Raw genomic sequence first — 18,368 nt, forward strand, 5'->3', positions numbered from 1 at the left:
CTGTGTGCGTCTCTCTCCGCTAATACATAACAATTAAGAATATTTAAATGACCTTGTAATTTAACATACAGGGAAAAACTTTATAATTTAGGATTCCACTAATGTAACGTATGGTCCTAACCGATGATTTTTCAAGTTTTATTTAACAGGGTCCTTACTAATTAATTTTCTACATTTTGGAATACAATTCCTGGTAAATGCTTGGAGGGATCTGGTAATAATGGTAGATAAACTAGCACATGAAACAAACCTTACCACAGAACACAGTAGGTTGATTTGCACTTGGAAAATGCCATTAAAAAGGCAAAAAGTATTAAATTTACAGTGATACTATATCAACTGTCTTTATTAAATATAAACAACGAATACAAATGTTAACAGGATCATTTTTAATCAACTGACACCAACTAAGAATGGAAGCTCTGAGCACCGTGAACACCTGGAGATAATGTTTAACTTGAATGTTAATCTTACCTAACAGAACAACCTTATCAAAAACAAAACAAGCGACACGGTGGCCACCTAAAGTACTTTACCAAGCACACACGGGGTCATGCTTCTTGGAGAAGACAAAATATATCTGAATATTTTATACTGAAGTCATCAACTTGCATTAAATGTATCACAGCAGCAGTTTACTTACTGCGGAAGCTTAAAATAGTCAGTTCCAGAATGCTGCTTCTCTGTGGATTCAGTCTATCTACCATGTTACGGTGCGATGTGAGGATTCTGCAAACTAGAACTGAGATACGACCTTCAGGTGAATCACATTTTTTAATGTACGAAGATCACTTAACACTAAACGACAAACTGAATCAATACTTTCAAAAACACTAACTTAACAAAGGTTGTTAAAGTGGACATGACCATTTTTTCTGACCTAAAATATGGAGTTTCAAGTGACTAATAAGTATTTATAAACCTATTAAAATTGTACTTTAACTTTACATACAGAAGACCTTAATATGACAGGCAACGCCGCCAGATTTTCAGGCAGGATATCTGAAGAGCTCAGTCCACTCACAGAGGTTCGATCACAGCACCTCCCTGTTGGCACAGCTTCCTCCTGAAGCCGTGGAACACTGTCTGGAGGAGGGCCAGCGCTCTCCAAGGAGACCCTGAGGGGTCAAAGAGAATGGAGAAATCAGTCATAAAGTACGTTGATTACACCAAAAATCCAATACTGCAAAAGGTGTCGGTATACGCTACTACTACCCAACCATTTTCATGAAACTCACTTATGTACATGGACATCATACTGGTCACTGGTTAATCGTAACACTACACACTACTACTGGACTAGTGAACAGGCCACCAGACACCACGTATATAGACATTCTCCAGGTTTTGCTGTAACAGGAAAAATCAGAATTGCGTGGTGGTAGAAACGTTCCTCTTCGGTATTCACCTGCCTCATCTACTGTCCTCGTTTAGATACACCCCTCCCCTGTTACTTTCTGGCCCTGCTGTGGAGGACTTGTCACTGCTTAAAATTCTTTTTGATGTATTTCCTTCTCCTCTCTAGACTGTCAGAACCTAGAAGGCAGGAGTCTTCTTTCTCTTGGTGAACTGTAGGGACCCAGAAGTCAAAGCAAGGCCACGCCTGTGTCTGGTGGTGTGTGGGCAATGAGTACCTGAGGAGGGGCACACAGGGACACCACGGGGTGCTGAAACCCCATATACCTTGACCTGGTGCACACCTGTGTAGGCATGTGAAAGTTCGCTGAGCTGTACATTTAGAATTAGTGCACCTTATCGTAATTTTGTTATTTTTTCATTTTTAAAGATTTATTTTATTTATTTGAAAGACAGAGTTACAGAGAGAGGTAGAACCAGAGAGAGAGCTCTTCCATTCTGCTGGTTCACTCCCCAAATGACCACAATGGCCAGAGCTGCACTGATCCAAAGCCAGGAGCCAGGAGCTTCTTCTGGGTCTCCCACGCGGGTGCAGGGGCCCAAGCACTTGGGCCATCTTCTACTGCTTTCCCAGGCCACAGCAGAGAGCTGGATCAGAAGAACAGCAGCCAGGACATGAACTGATGCCCACATGGGAGGCTAGCACTGCAGGCAGTGGCTTTACCTGCTACGCCACAGCGCTGGCCCCTAGAATATGTGTTTTTGGAATAATGAAGTCATATTCCTTCCTTCTGATTCAAATAGTACAAAATTTTCAAATTCACCTTTCAATTTTACACCTGTACCTTTTACTTTTCTTGTGCACAAAAGATCTTGGTTCCTAACATTAATGTAATTATCCTCTCCATACAGAAGTTTAAACACTACTATTAGGGGCTGGTGCTGTGGCGCAGCAGGTTAACACCCTGACCTGAAGCACTGGCATCCCATATGGGCACTGGTTCTAGTCCCGGCTGCTCCTCTTCTGATCCAGCTCTCTGCTGTTGCCTGGGAAAGCAGCAGAAGATGGCTCAAGTCCTTGGGCCCCTGCACCCACGTGGGAGACCCAGAAAAAGCTCCTGGCTCCTGGCTTTGGATTAGCAAAGCTCTGGCTATCGCGGCCAACTGGGGAGTGAACCAGTGGATGGAAGACTCTCTCTCCCTGTATAACTTTTTCAAATAAATAAATAAATATTAACAAAGGAAACACTAGTATTACTACTATTGGACAACTAAACACAGTTTTTGGCATCTCTGCAGCTCCAAGTGCTTTTTCCTTATATGACTAATTTAATACACAAGCCGTTTCATTTTTTAAAAATCTGCATAGCTTTTTAAACTGTTTTATCTGAAAGACAGAGAAAGAGATCCTCTATCACCTGGCTCACTCCCAAAATGCACAGAACTGCCAGGGCTAGACCAGCCTAAAGCCATGAGCCTGGATCTCACATAAGTGGAAGGGACCCACATAACCTGAGCTGTCATCCATCCACTGCCTCCCAGTGTAGACAACAGCAGAGATCTGGACGGGGAGTGGAGGAGACTCACACCAGGCACCTGCTGTGGGACGCCAGCATCCAACCTGCATCCCGACTGCCACACCAAACGTCCACTCTGTTTCAAGACCGACTTCCCTTCCCTAACCTTCTATGTGTACACGCCAAGCATTTATGACTCCAAGGTCAGAAACATCTGGCTTTAATCCCTCTTCCACCCCCTGTGCTCAACCGTGTTGTCAGCTTTTCCCTCCAGGATTTCTTCTCACAAGCATAAGCAAACGCGTGTGTGCTTCCGTGTCCCCTTCTACAGGCAGCAGCTGTACTCCAGGGACTCAAGTGCTTGTGGAAACTGAACTCGCGGGTGACAGGCATTCGCGAGCCTTGGAGGCCCCTCACGCGTACTCCACTCGCTTCAGTCACTTGGTACCTGCTGATGTCTGCCCGTCAGCGTCCATCGGGGCAGGGACCTGGGTAAGGACGCCAAAGTAGTTACTGGCTGATACGGCACTTCTGCTTCACGTGTGAGCTACTGCCACGCCGTTCTCTACGACAGCGGCACGACTTTGTGCTTCCACCAGCAATCAAGGTTCCAATTTCTTCACATCCCTACCAACACTGGTCATTTGGACTATTTTGGGATGCGTCACCCTAGCCCCTGATGTGACTCTCATGTCGATTATGATTGTGCTTCTGTCACGGCTAGGGATGCCGGCCACCTTCCTGTGCACAGCGTCTGCGCCTCTGCAGAGTCCCTGTTTCAATCAGCCTGCTTCGTGTGTTCTGGGTGTTCATTCCCTACCAGATACATGACCTGCAGATACCTTCCCCTCATCCCATGGGTTTCCTTTTCATTCTGTTGATAATGAAGTGTTTATTATTATTATTTATTTATTTGAGAGGTAGCGTTATAGAGAGGCAGAGGCAGAGGCAGAGGCAGAGAAAAAGGTCTTTCATCCACTGGTTCACTCCCTAAATGGCTGGAGGGATGGCCAGAGTTAAGCCGACCCCAAGCCGGGAGCCAGGAGCTTCCTCCAGGTCTCCCACGCAGGTGCAGGGGCCCAAGTGCTTGGGCCTTCTTCCACTGCTTTCCCAGGCCACAGCAGAGAGCTGGATCTTAAGAGGAGCAGCCGGGAGTAGAACCGGCGCCCATATGGGATGCCGGCACCGTAGGAAGCAGCTTAGCCCACTATGCCACAGGGCCAGCTCAATAATTAAGTTTTGATAAAGAAGTTTTTACTTTTGATCAACTTATTTCTTTTTGTGTGTGTCAATATCGTTGGTGTCATAGCCAAAAAAGACTATTGCCAAATCCAATGTTGTGAAGGTTTTCCACTTTTTTCTTATAGTTTCAACTTTTTTTTTTTTTTTTTGGACAGGCAGAGTGGATAGTGAGAGAGAGAGAGAGAGAGAAAGGTCTTCCTTTGCTGTTGGCTCACCCTCCAATGGCTGCCGAGGCCGGCGCACCGTGCTGATCCGAAGGCAGGAGCCAGGTACTTCTCCTGGTCTCCCATGGGGTGCAGGGCCCAAGCACTTGGGCCATCCTCCACTGCACTCCCGGGCCACAGCAGAGAGCTGGCCTGGAAGAGGGGCAACCGGGACAGAATCCGGTGCCCCGACCGGGACTAGAACCCGGTGTGCTGGCGCCACAAGGCGGAGGATTAGCCTAGTGAGCCGCAGCGTCGGCATAGTTTCAACTCTTAATGTGTTATGTCCTTGATGCATTTTGATTTAATGTTTGGATTTATTCATTTATTTGGAAGAGGGGAGGGAGGAGAGCGAGACAGAGCGGCGAGATCCCCATCTGCTGATTCACTCCCCCAATGTCTGAAAGCACTTGTGCTGGGCAGGCTGAAGCCAGCAGCCAGGAGATCCACAGCTCCCACGTGGGGGGCAAGGAGCCATCACCACTGCCTCCTCTGATCTGCGTGACCAGGAAGCTGGAGTCAGATAACCTGACGTGGGACGTGGCATCTCAGGCACTAGCGTAAGCGTGTACCACGCTTTGCATGCTTTCAAAAATTGCTTTTTTAATGGTTGCTCCAATGACTGCAACATGCGCTCTAGCCGTCCAAGTCTGCTACCCAGTGCAAGTGCTGGAGAGAGGTTAACGTAGCGTGTGAGCCTCTGTCCCTACAAAGACCTGCCTGAAAAGCTGGCCGTGGCTGGCGCTCTGGAGAGCCTGATTCTGAGGCCCGCGACTACAGACGTAACCGCTTCGTGTGCCGAACCTACTCGCACGGCTGTGTGGTTCCTGCCGGACGCTATTTTCCCTCAGAGTTTAAGACGTTGGTGTGAGCAGACATGAAAAATCCCCACGAATCGAGCACGGAGTCTCCAGTGACCTTCTCAGAGACGTTAGCGTGCATCCCTGGGGAAGCAGCACGTCTGTGAGACTCGGCCGGAAGGTTCCTTGCAAGCCTGTGGCTGGCCTCTCTGACGTGGCTCCTCGTGCCTCTGACCTCTGACCTCTGCTAACCTTATGTCCTGTGTCTTTTGCTACAATAAATCACAGCCATGAGTCCTGGTGAACACGGAACGTGGCGGGAGGGTGTGGGCCCGGGGTCCGCCACAGAACCTTCTTCCTTCCCAGACTGGCCGAGAGTGCGTCACCTGCGTCCTCCCTCCCTCTGGCACTGTCAGCACCAGCGTGTCAGCCGCTCTGCGCCCCCCCCACCCCCAGGACGCTGTCAGTCAGCACTGCTCCAGGGCACCCCCCAGCTGCTCTGTGACCTTCCTTTTTCCTGCACTTTTTACTTTTCATTTAAAAATCACTTTCCTACCTCATAAAATGCTCATCAGTGGTTCAGTTCTTTAGCGTGGGCCTTTTCCTAGAGAAACAAACCACCCTTCCTTATTTACATGGAAATCACTTGACATTTGCTCCTGCAGGTTCCCTGGGTACAGAACTACCCGACAGCGTCTGCCTGAGTCAGGCGGCAGGCCAACTGCTGCCATCCTCAGACAAACCTTCTCTCGGCTGCTTCATGGACGTTCATTTTGGTTTGGATCTTTCAAGCCATTTTTCTTTGATGTCTGAGGTATTCTTTCTTTTCCTGGCTTGGGTTCTGAAAGGCTTCACTGAATTTGTCTTGATTTTTTCACATTTAAAAAATACTGTAGCCGGCGCCGCGGCTCAATAGGCTAACCTTCCACCTGCGGCGCCGGCACCCCAGGTTCTAGTCCTGGTCAGGGCGCTGGATTCTGTCCTGGTTGCCCCTCTTCCAGGCCAGCCCTCTGCTGTGGCCCAGGAGTGCAGTGGAGGATGGCCCAGGTGCTTGGGCCCTGCACCCCATGGGAGACCAGGAGAAGCACCTGGCTCCTGCCTTCGGATCAGTGCGGTGCGCTGGCCATGGCGGCCATTGTGGGGTGAACCAATGGAAGGACAACCTTTCTCTCTGTCTCTCACTGTCCACTCGGCCTGTCAAAAAAAAAAAATACTGCAACTATAATTTTAACAGAATTGTGCCTCTCTATTTTCTCTCCTCTCTGGATAAAACTGCATCACAGTCACACAAACGTCAGTGCTCGTCACTGTCTCCACGGCACATGCTTCTCCCTTTGCTTTCTTCTTCCTAAGCTCCACTGCTTAGCTGTGACCTTTCTCCCACTTCACTGCTTGCCTGATCTGCTACAGAGCCTGAGTTACTGTGTTCGGCTATTTCATTTCTCATCAATGGAATTTCCATTTTAAAAGTAACTTAAGCTCTCTGTTGAAACCCACAATGCCGTCTTTTGTGTCCTTGAACTGATACACCGAGTCAGTGAGCTTGTGCAGGTCTAGCAAACCAGCTCCCTCTGCCGAGCCTCTGAGCTGCCAGCGAGCCCAGGGCTGGTCCCCCCGAGCGATTCTCGTCTGGGTGGGCTCCCTCCGGCCTGCGGCAGTGCTGCCAGGCTGGCAGGTGCCTGCCGAGGTGTGCCCAGTTCTCCCAGGTCTGGGAAGGCAGGCTGCAGGGCAGAATCCCCTGCCCGTCTTCCAGGCGTCTCCTGTCCCGCAGGCTGTCTGGGCTTCACCACAAGGCTGTCATCAGTCTCCTGAGGTCTACGCTGGGGAATGGCCTAACATCTCAAAGCAAGTCGTAGGCCAGCCCTGCCTAACACGGCAGGACAACACTCTCTTCACAGGAAGTTTCACAGCTACGTTGCAAAGAAGTATGGACACAGAGGAGAATCATTACTGATATCTTAGCAAATAACCACATATAGTGTAAGCATGTGCTCTTACAAGTGTGCCCGATAAATTAAATACATGGAGTCTCTGTGGGCAGCTTCTGTTATTAGTGCTTAAGCTAGTTTTCATTCGTGTGGTTTTATTTTATGCTATTTCTGGCTCCCAGCTGTTCCCAGCGTCCAGCCCTCTGGGGTCCCGATACCACGCGGACGGACTCCTGTGCCCAGCCAGCGTGCTGCCAGAGCACCCCAAACTCCCCACTGCTCTCTGCAGACAACACAGGGGAGCTCGGGCCCTCCGTCAGGCGTGGTTCTGTGGGACTCACCTCCGCCCTAGCCCAGAACCCGTGGTTACGTTGCCAGCTCTCCAGTGCCTCCACGCAGGTATTGTTTTTTTATTTTATTTTTTTCAGCTTTTCTAGCTGTTCAGTGGAAAGTGGCTTGAATTTCTAGACATCGACAACTAGAACCAAAGTCTCCATTTTAGAGCAGGGGTTCTACATCAGTCTGTGGTAACACACACACACACACACACACACACACACACACATTATTTGCTGGACCCTCCTGTAGAGGTGGAGCGTAATTCCCACCCCGAGGACCGCTGCCGGCGGCGAGGGCCACGTGACCTCTCACCAGGCAGCTTCCGTCCTGTCCGCTCCTGCTCAGACGAGCCAGCTCCCACAAGCAGACACTGAAGGAGCCCTACGGAAAGAAAGGCCACGCAGGAAGGGCTCTCGTGGCACCCACCACGCGAATATCTTAGAAGCAGAGCCCTGACCGTTCCCCACCCCTCGGACCCTCACTCAAGGCCCAGGATGACAGTCCAGGCCAACATCTTGACCGTAACAGGACACCCTCGCTAATGGGTGCGGGGTCCTGGGTGCTGGGGCACAGCAGAGTAAGCCACCACTTGGGGCACTCAAATCCCACATCCAAGTACCTGAGTTTCATGTCCACCTCCGTTCGTGACCCAGCTTCCTGGTGACACTAACCCTGGAGGCAGCAGACCATGGCTCTCGGCGCCAGTGTCTAGGTCTTCATCACCAATGCATGAGACCCAGAGTTCGTGGCTCCTGGCTCTGGCATGGCCCAGCCCCAGCTGTTGCAGGTATTTGGGGAGTAATTAGCAAATAGAAGATCTCTTTTTCCCTGTCAATCTGCCTTTCAAATAAAACAAACTAAAAGAAAAAAACAAAACCAAAATCACCCAGGGAGGCCTCTCCTGTATCCTGACCTACAAACTGTGAGGTGATAAAAAATGCTGTTTAAGCCAATCAATTTTGTGGTAACTGGTTCTGCACAAATGGTTCATTAAAATGGCATGTTTTAAAAAGTTATATTATTTATATTACCCTAAACTTAATACTCTACGTGAAAATAAAGTTCGTTCGAGTTTTAAGTGATATTTAAATATGGAAGGATGTGCCTTCCTCACCTCTTTGCCGCTCCTTCGTTCCTAACTGGACGCGGAGTCTCTCAGCACGGACGACGTCATCTCCACGATGGTGTGAATGGGTAAGCCGTTCAGAAAGCCGTGGTGGTTAGTTCTCACTTCCTGAAGAGCATCTATGAGCTGGTCTCTACACAGACAGACAGCACACCGCAGCTGGGGCTTCCGAAACCGGCACATTCTGACATGGCTGAGATACTGAGTGGAACTATATTTTATGTAAGTTTATATTTCACGTAAGAACGAGCGACCGCACAGTTGCAGCTGTTACCTGCTGACTTCAGGATGCAGCTCAGCCAGTCTCTTCACGATCTTGGTGAAGCTCCGCATGTTCAAGCTATGTGGAGGCACGAACTGCACACCAGGCAGCAGTCTGGCAGACTCAATCTGCTTACAGTTCTTCTTGACGTGCTAAAATAAATGAGCAGAATGAAGTTGTTGACAGTCAGAGAAACTGCTAGTAATTTAGAACTTGGGGTCCCGGTACCACGGCGGACAGACTCCTGTGCCCAGCCAGCGTGCTGCCAGAGCACCCCAGACTCCCCACTGCTCTCTGCAGACAACACAGGGGAGCTCGGGCCCTCCGTCAGGTGTGGTTCTGTGGGACTCACCTTCTCCACCCTAGCCCAATTCACCTTCTCTACTCCTAGCTTAACAAAGATGGTAAAGGGGGATTTCCTTATTTACATAGAACACACACAGTGTAGCGTGCTCTGCCAACCCACTGGCCACTGAGACGGCAGATTAAACTGCTGGCTCCTACACTAATGAGCACCAACAACCACAGGCGGGCTCAGTTACATTTCCTGTCTAAACAAAGTGGAATGGAGCAAAGCTATGAATTAGTCAAATAATCACAGATTCTTCAACTGAAGATACTGTAGAGTTAGAATTAAGCAAAAACAAAGCCAACTGAGGGCTAAAACAATCAGAGAAAAACAGGATGCAGAGAGAAGCAGAGGCAACAACACCCCCACACCCCCCTCACACCCACACGTGCACACTCACACACACACACCCCACACATACACGCGTGCACACACACATACCATGCCCACGCACGCACACACACACCCCAGGCCACCCCCCCACACCACCCACATACATACACACGCGCACACGTGCACACACACACACCACCCACACACATACACACGCGCACACACGCACACCACCCACACACATATACACGCGCACACACCCACACCCACACATATCACACAGGACAGGAGAGGAGAGGACAGCCACAGTTCCCAAAGTACACGCTTGGGCCTCACGGAAGCCAGCGGCACGTGGTTCCCCTTTCTTCCTGCTGCATATTAGGCAGTGAACCAAAAAAATTCACTTCAAACATGAAGTGTCACTGAGATGAAAAAAATTTCAAGGAGCTGGCGCTGTGGTGCAGTGGGTTAATGCCCTGGCTTGAAGCGCCGGCATCCACATGGGCGCCGGTTCAAGACCCAGCTGCTCTACTTCAGATCCAGCTCTCTGCTGTGGCCTGGGAAAGCAGTAGAAGACGGCCCAAGTCCTTGGACCCCTGCACCCGTGTGGGAGACCCAGATGAAGCTCCTGGTTCCTGCCTTCGGATTGGTGCAGCCATTTGGGGAGTGAACCAATAGATGAAAGACCTCTCTCTGGCTCTGCCTCTCTCTAACCCTGCCTTTCAAATAAAACAAATAAATCTTAAAAAAAAAGGGGAATTTAGGCTGACCTGTGGATTCAAAGTAATTTAAACTCCAAGTAGGACTTCTTTGTAGCTAGACAAATTTAAGTATGAAATTTATACATATTGTCTGGGCTGGCATTGTGGCACTGTGCGTAAAGCCACTGTGTGTAACACTGGCATCCCATATGGGTACTGGTTCAAGTCCTAGCTGCCCCACTTCAGCTGACAGCCTGGGAAAGCAGTGGAAGATGCCCAAGTGCTTGGGACCCTGCACCCACGTGGGAGACCTGGAGGAAGCTCCTGGCTTCAGTGGCCCAGCCCCAGCTGTTGTGGCCATCTGGGGAGTAAACCAGTAGGTGGAAGACTGATCTGTGTGTGTGTGTGTGTGTGTCTGTGAACCCTGCCTGTCAAATAAAATAAATATATCTTTTAAAAAATTTGAAGAGCAAAGAGACCAAATTTGATAAAGAATACAGTTAGAGGACTTGTTTTTACCAGATTTCAAGACTTACTATATACAATAATCAAGACAGTATAGAAAAACACAAAAGTATAGTCAATTGGTTTCTGACAAAGGTACAAAGTATTTCATTGTAAACAGGATAGCCTTGCCTTGTCTTTTTTAAAAATATTTTCATTTTATCTATTTGAAAGGCAGAATTACAGAGAAGCAGAGTCAGAGAGAGAGAGAGAGAGAGGGAGAGTGAGAGAGAGAGAGGAAGTCTTCCATCTGCTGGTTCACTCCCTAAAATGGCTAAAACAGCCAGAGCTGGGCCGATCCTAAGCCAGGAGCCAGGAGCTTCTTCCAGGTCTCCCACGCGGGTGCAGGGGCCCAAAGACTTGGGCCATCTGCTACTGCTCCCCCAGGCCACAGCAGAGAGCTGGATCAGATGGAAGTGGAGCAGCCCAGACTTGAACCAGCGCCCACATGGAATGCTGGCGCTGGGGGTGGCAGCTATGCCACAGTGCCAGCCCCAGGATAGCCTTTTCAACAAATGATATCAGAACAATTCCATATAAGAACAGACATATCCAAACAAAGCCCACCAATTCATACATGACGTACAAAAATTTACTCATAATCTTTGTGAGGGGTGGGCGTTTGGCAACGTAGTTAGGACAACGGCAACCACACTGCAGCCCAGGTCTGGGTCCTGGCTCTGCTCCCGATGCCAGCGTCCTGCTGACGTGCACCGAGAGGCAGCGGGAGAAGCCTTGAGTGGCTGAGTCCCTGCTGTCCGTGGCAGGGACCTGGATTAGGTTCCCAGCTCCTGGATCCGCCTAGCCTGTTCTCAGCTGTTACATGCATTTGGGGGAGTGAACTAGCTCACAGGAACTAACTGTCTCTGACTCTGAAATAAACAGATCTTAAAGCACCTTTTTGAGTCTGAATTATCCACTAAAAGCTTAAGCTATAAAAGAATACAATCAATAAATTATGCTTCATTCAAATAAAACACTCCTGGGGTGGGCACGGCGGTGGAGTCAGGTAAACTGGCTCGCGGGACGTGTGTGGCCCCTACAGGAGAGCCCGGGGCAAGTCCTGCTGCTCTGTGCTCTGCGCGGCTCCCTGCTACCATGCCTGGGAGGCAGCAGATAATAGCCCCCTTTATCCGAAAGGCTATGATAGGCCACCATGTGGGAGATCAAGTTCTTGGCTCCTAGTTTTGCCCTGGCCTAGCCTTGACTGTCCTGAACATTTGAGGAACGAACCAGCGGTCAGAAGATCTCCATCTCTTTCTTTCTCTCCCTGATCTGCCTTTCAAATAAACCTAAATGACCAACTTCTGCTTTGAGAAAGGCAAGGATGAGAAAAATTATTTGGGGGCCGGCGCTGTGGTGCAGGAGGTTAATCCTCCACCTGTGGCGCCAGCATCCCATATGGGCACCAGTTCTAGTCCCGGCTGCCCCTCTTCCAGTCCAGCTCTCTGCTAAGGTCTTGGAAAGCAGTGGAGGATGGCCCAAGTCCTTGGGCCCCTGTACCCACATGGGAGACTGTGAAGAAGCTCCTGGCGCCTGGCTTTGGATTGGCACAGCTCCCCCCGTTGCGGCCACCTGGGGAGTGAACCAAGGATGGAAGACTTCTCTCTCTCTCTCTCTCCCTCTCACTGTCTTTACTCTACTTCTCAAATAAAAAATATTTTAAAAAATTATTTGGAGCCGGCGCCGTGGCTCACTAGGCTAATCCTCCGCCTGTGGCACGGGCACACCGGGTTCTAGTCCTGGTCGGGGCGCCGGATTCTGTCCCGGTTGCCCCTCTTCCAGGCCAGCTCTCTGCTGTGGCCTGGGAGTGCAGTGGAGGATGGCCCAAGTGCTTGGGCCCTGCACCCCATGGGAGACCAGGATAAGTACCTGGCTCCTGCCATCGGATCAGTGCAGTGCGCCAGCCGCAGCGGCCATTGGAGGGTGAATCTCGGCAAAAAGGAAGACCTTTCTCTCTGTCTCTCTCACTGTCCACTCTGCCTGTCAAAAAAAAATTATTTGGAAATCACATAGTATCTGATAAAAGAGTCATTATCAGAATACAAAAAATTCTGAAAACTCGGTAATAAAATAAACAACTCAATAAAAATGGACAAGATGTAAACAGGAGTGACACGGTGACACACAGGAGTGATGTGGTGACACAGGAGTGACATGGTGATACACAGGAGTGACATGGTGACATGCAGGAGTGACATGGTGACACACAGGAGGGACACGGTGACATGCAGGAGTGATGTGGTGACACACAGGAGTGACGTGGTGACACACACAGGAGGGACGTGGTGACACGTAGGAGTGACATGGTGACATGCAGGAGTGATGTGGTGACACACAGGAGTGACGTGGTGACACAGAGTGACACGGTGACACACAGGAGTGACACGGTGACACACAGGAGTGACATGGTGACATGCAGGAGTGACATGGTGACACAGGAGTGACTGGCGACACACACACAGGAGTGACGTGGTGACACACAGAAAACCAAGAATCAATTTCAGCTGCATTAAGCTAAGTCAAAGAAGTCAGACTAAGAAGGCTACGTAGTGTGATCTCACTTAATGAAATTCTAGAAAGGTAAAAATCTAAGACTAGAAACCACAGTAGGCTGAGAGACAGGGTTCTGGAATAATGGAACTGTTCTGTATCTCGGATGTGGTGGTGGCTACTTGCCTATATACGTTTATCACGGACACTCAAAGCAATACATTTTATTGTATTTAAATCAATTTTTAAGCAAGATCTGTGGAATGGCTACGGTTACCAAACATTTTGAGCAGTGCATAGATAAAAGCAAGCAAGTCAAACTTCTTCACTTTTCACAAGGTGTTTAACAGCAGTTATAAAACTAAAATGACTATATTTTATGTCTCAACATCATGATAAGCTGTGAAAAAAAGAACGCGGAAGTGTACTGACTGACTGACAGAGTAGCACCTGCCGGGACTAGAGGCTGCAGAGGACTGGCAGAGAGCAGAGCTGAGGAACGAGGTCCTGTTAAGCTGGGTCTACGAGGACCCAGACAGCTCCGCCCCCACCTCGCCAGCAGGAGCAGCTGGAGCCGGACGAGAGCAGGTTAGGGTGCACCCGGTTAACAAGTCTCAGATTAGCGCTCCTGTCCCCACTTCCAGATGGCTGACGGTGGACGTATTTACTCTGCAAGCAACACACAGCAGCATCGAGAAAGCTCACCTGGTCCAAAGGGAAAAACTCGCTGTCCTGCTCAGGCCCCCGCTGCCGAGGCCTCGTCCTGGGCGGCCGGGAGGCAGAGGGTGCTGAGTGGGCTTCCTGGTTGGTCTTCTCCAAATGACCCACGCGAGCTCTGTTTCCCCTTGTGGAGGGAAGCGGCGACGCGCATTCTCCAGGGGTTTTAACAAGCCGCACGTTCACTGCTCTCCCACTTATCTCTACCCCATTCATTTCCTTCACAGCCATCTTGGCATCACTGTTTTTCTTAAAGGCAAGAGATGCATATCTGAAATATAAAAGCAGAGAACCAAACAGTTCTTTGTTAACGACTTTAAATTACCTTAAACTAAATTTTGTTAACTACTGGCTAACATTTATTTTTCACAAGAATATCTACTCTTAAAAATAAGAAAGGTTATTTTACTAAGAATCTTTAGGATAACTAAAAACAAATTAAATATAGGAAATAAAAGGCAGTAAGTGCTTATGAATTATTACTCAATAACCTTTCAAACATTTGTTTTACGAAGCAGAGAGCAAGAGCAGGAGTGGTGTGGGGAGAGGTGGGGGTGGGTAACACCCCCATCCATGGTTCACGCCCCCATGCTGAGTGCTGCAATGGCTGGGGCTGGGCCAGGCCAACGCCTGAAGCCAGCAGCCCAGTCCAGATCTCCTACGTGGCTGCAGGGACCCATTCCTACGTCATCACCTCCCACCTCCCAGGGTGCGCAGGAAGAGGAGAGCCTGGGCACTCAACACTGGGAGCACCTGTCTCAGCAGGCGTAGGAACCATCAGGCCAAACACCACCCTATTTCCCATCAGCTTTATATGAAAATTCAGTGCTAAACATCTGCAAAGCTGGTTTACAAATGTTAGTGGTCTAGGGACAACTGGCTATCCCCACAAAATAATTAGAATTCATTCCAATACACAAATATTTACTCCAGGTGGCTCCAAAGGCTAAACGTGGAAAGCAAAACTCAGGAACATTTAGCAGAATATATGACACAGTCTCTCTAGCTTTATACTGAGAAAACAGGTAGATCAAACCAACTTTCAGAGCTGGCACTGAGGCACAGCAGGCTAAGCCTCTGCCTATGGCACCAGCATCCCACATGGGAGCAGGATGGCGTTCCCGCTGCTCCTCCTCTGATCCAGCTCTCTGCTAGGGCCCGGGAAAGCAGTGGAGGACAGTCCAAGTCCTTGGGCCCCTGCACCCACGTGGGGGACCTGGAAGAAGCTCCTGGCTCCTGGCTCTAGATCAGCCTAGCTCAGTTGTTGCGGCTACTTGGGTAGTGAACCAGTGGATGGGGGTTCACTCTCTCTCTGTGTCTGTAGCTCTGCCTCTCAAATAAATTAAAAAAAAAATCTTTATTAAAAATGTTTCAAAATCCATTTAGAATGTTAAGCATAAAATTGATAAAGACGACAAGAGCTGTGCCTTTAAAAACACCAGCCCCAAACCACGTCAACAGAAAGATACATAACAACTCTGAAGACTAGTCTTTTTCGAATGATGGCAGTATGGGTAACTTTTCATAACTTCCTTGTACATTTTATTTCTAAATTTCCATATAGAATGTACACTAATACTTCAAGTAAGGAAAACAACACAAAGAATTCAATAAGGCACTAAAATAATCTTTCATATCAAGTAATGCTCCTAGGATTACCATACTGCTTTAGTATAGTTAAAATTTATTAACCTCATACCAAAAAGTAAAATAAAAAAGTGAAAAAAATCGTGAGAAATAAAAGTATACATCTATTCATAAGAAATTCCAACCCCAACTACAAATAGAATCCATTCTTTCTAATGTTCATTTATTTGAAAAGGAAAGGGGAGAGAGGGGGAGAGGGAGAGAGAGAGAGAGAGAGAGAGAGAGAGAGAGAGAGAGAGGGAGGGAGGGAGGGAGGGAGAGAGGGAGAGAGGGGTCTTCTATCCGCTGGCTCACTCCCCCGATGCCTACACCAGCTGGGGCTGGGCCGGGCGGGGGCCAGGCGCCCGGAGTTCCATCAGAGTCTCCCATCCGGGCAGCAGAGACCCAAGTACTTGAGTTACCGTCTGCTGCCCACCGGAATGCGCGTCAGCATCAAGGATTAGAGGGGCCGGCGCTGTGGCGTAGTGGGTAAAGCTGCCGCCTGCAGTGCTGGCATCCAATATGGACCCCAGTTCGAGTCCCGGCTGCTCCAGTTCCGATCCAGCTCTCTGCTATGGTCTGGGAAGGCGTAGAAGATGACCCAAGTCCTTGGGCTCCCACACCTGTGTGGGAGACCTGGAAGAAGCTCCTGGCTCCTGGCTCCGGATTGGCTCAGCTCTGGCGGCTACTGCAGCCAACTGGGGAGTGAACCAGCGGATGGAAGACCTCTCTCTCTCTGTAACTCTTTCAAATAAATAAATAAATAAATCTTAAAAAAAAAAAAAAGAAGGATTAGAAGGGAGAGTACCAGGACTTGAACCAGGCAACCTGATATGGGATGCAACGTGCCAAAGGCCTGCCCCACAGCATTATTTTTAGTGATAAAGGAGTAATGACATTTTGCCATCCCCATTGCTCTTTGATACTTCTGAGTGACCTGGTAATGTCACAAAAGGAAAGTAGCAACATCCATATCAGAAGTGACTGTATGTAAGTGATGTAGTTATTTACCTAAAAAATAAAAACCACCAACTGAAAGTAATTAAAATACAAACTATCCTTTTCTGAGAACTTCCTGCGTGCCAGCTTTATTCCCAGTGCCTTGCACACTTAGCTCACACCAGTCTCACAGTGGTGCCCTCCAAGGACTGCTACTTCCCACATCACTTCACGGACCCACAGACGTCTGTTCCACAGCCCGTTCTCTGACCTCACGGGCTTCCTTCCCCTATGAAGGGCATGCGAGACCAGAACTCAGTACAGCTCTACTATTCCACTGACAAGTTAAAAATGTTCTGGAACAAAGATCCGATCGAGAACAGCGCGTGAAGGCCGGCTGCACCGAGCTGTGTCTCTCTGCTGGCCCGGGAAGCCGTTGAGGGAGTGGCCCTGCCTCCCTCACCCGGGGACGCACAGGGATGCACCTCTGCTGGATTTGGGAATCGTACCTGTAATTAGATGAAGAATCATCAATTGAAATTGCAGAAACTTGGTATTTCTGAAAATGAGACCTTAAATCAGCCTAAATGAAGAGAAATGTTTGTGAAAGTTTAAAAAAAACACAATGAAACTTCAAAATTTAAAAGTGAAGCTCAAAAAGAGAAGCCGTGGCGTACCTCAGACACCGAAGGGCAGAGACCGCCGACATGTATCAGAAACCCTTTGTCTTTTCCCGAGGGCTCAACATTTTTCAATTCTGCTTGCAGGAATATATAATATACAACAGAAATGGTCATAATTACATTCATATTTTAAGAGAAAATATGAAGACTATGACAAACCTTACTATGGAGCTACCAGCACCAGACTGAGGACCAGGAGCCTGGAATACGGCGTTAAGGTTTCTGGGCCTTAATCAATTCATCTTAAAAATAAAGAGGCTGACATGAAGCCTTTTAACCAGTGCACCAAACACTGTCCCCAGCAAGTCTCTTGTAGACCAAGATCCGTCCATCTCAACAGCATGATCTATCACATCGTAACTAAGAGAGTGTCTTTCGTCTGTCCCTGCTTCAGAAAAGTACTATCTGGAATGCGGATGCATTCGGCGACACACAGCACGCACGTCCCTGTGTTGATGCTGGCTGCAGCTCGCGCTCTGAGAGCTTCTTTACGCAAACTCCTTGCAGGGGAAACATCACACCAAGAGAATCTTTACATCAGACGACCACGGATAGCAGGAAAACTGCCTGTGCTGTTAGTAAGGGCACATAAAAAAGAGGGGGAGGCCCCTTGAGCGACACAACGTGATTCTGGAAACAACAAACACTAGGCCTGCCAATAAAATTTTTCTTTTTCTTTCTTTTTTTTTTTAAAGATTTCTTTATCTATTTGAAAGGCAGAGTTACAGAGAGAGGATGAGATATATATAGAGATCTTCCATTCACTGGTTCAATCCCCAAAAGGCAATAATGGCGGGGGCTGGGCCAGGTCAGGGCCAGGCCAAGGCCGAGGTCCTGGAATTACTTCCAGGTCTCCCACGTGCGTGCAGGGGTCCCAGCATGGAGGCCATCTTCCGCTGCTCTCCCAGGCACACTGGTAGGGAGCTGGACTGGAAGTGGAGCAGCCGGGACTGGAACCAGCGCTCACGTGAGATGCCAGCATCACACGTGGTGACTTAACTGGCTGCACCACAGCACTGACCCCAAAGATATGCATTTTTTTCCGGTTTGACAAAAAACTTGGAATTCTTAGACTAAATTTTCGTGGTCAATATTGTGAAGCCAAGCTGGTCTGAAATCAAAACGCAGCCACTGAATTGAGATTCCAATCGTTACACAGTCTTATACCTGGCACATAGTGGGGTACACAAGTATCTGATTATTCTCAGTGAGCTTTTATTTATGTTTTATAGTTCTTACATAATGAGGCT

The 18,368-nt window shown here is 48.8% G+C and overlaps 1 protein-coding gene across 5 annotated transcripts in view; it reads right to left on the minus strand.

Moving 5' to 3' along the window:
• Nucleotides 1-328: 328 nt before the first annotated feature.
• The window catches only part of RBM44 (RNA binding motif protein 44), a 43,393-nt gene continuing 25,353 nt past the window's right edge, over nt 329-18,368 (minus strand). For 4 of the 5 annotated variants that reach the window (XM_051838258.2, XM_051838259.2, XM_051838260.2 and 1 more), the window contains exons 11-16: nt 17,113-17,192; nt 16,945-17,018; nt 13,859-14,141; nt 8,786-8,925; nt 8,500-8,644; nt 329-1,118 (exon numbers count right to left, since the gene is read on the minus strand). In XM_051838258.2, coding sequence (XP_051694218.1) covers nt 8,521-8,644; nt 8,786-8,925; nt 13,859-14,141; nt 16,945-17,018; nt 17,113-17,192 — 701 coding nt within the window. In that variant the 3' untranslated portion in view covers nt 329-1,118; nt 8,500-8,520. Of the gene's footprint in view, nt 1,119-8,218; nt 8,243-8,499; nt 8,645-8,785; nt 8,926-13,858; nt 14,142-16,944; nt 17,019-17,112; nt 17,193-18,368 lie in introns of those variants that run through there. The other variant, XM_051838262.2, reaches the window with a different exon arrangement.

This window comes from Oryctolagus cuniculus, chromosome 3 (genome assembly GCF_964237555.1).
Source record: "Oryctolagus cuniculus chromosome 3, mOryCun1.1, whole genome shotgun sequence".
Taxonomy (NCBI): domain Eukaryota; kingdom Metazoa; phylum Chordata; class Mammalia; order Lagomorpha; family Leporidae; genus Oryctolagus; species Oryctolagus cuniculus.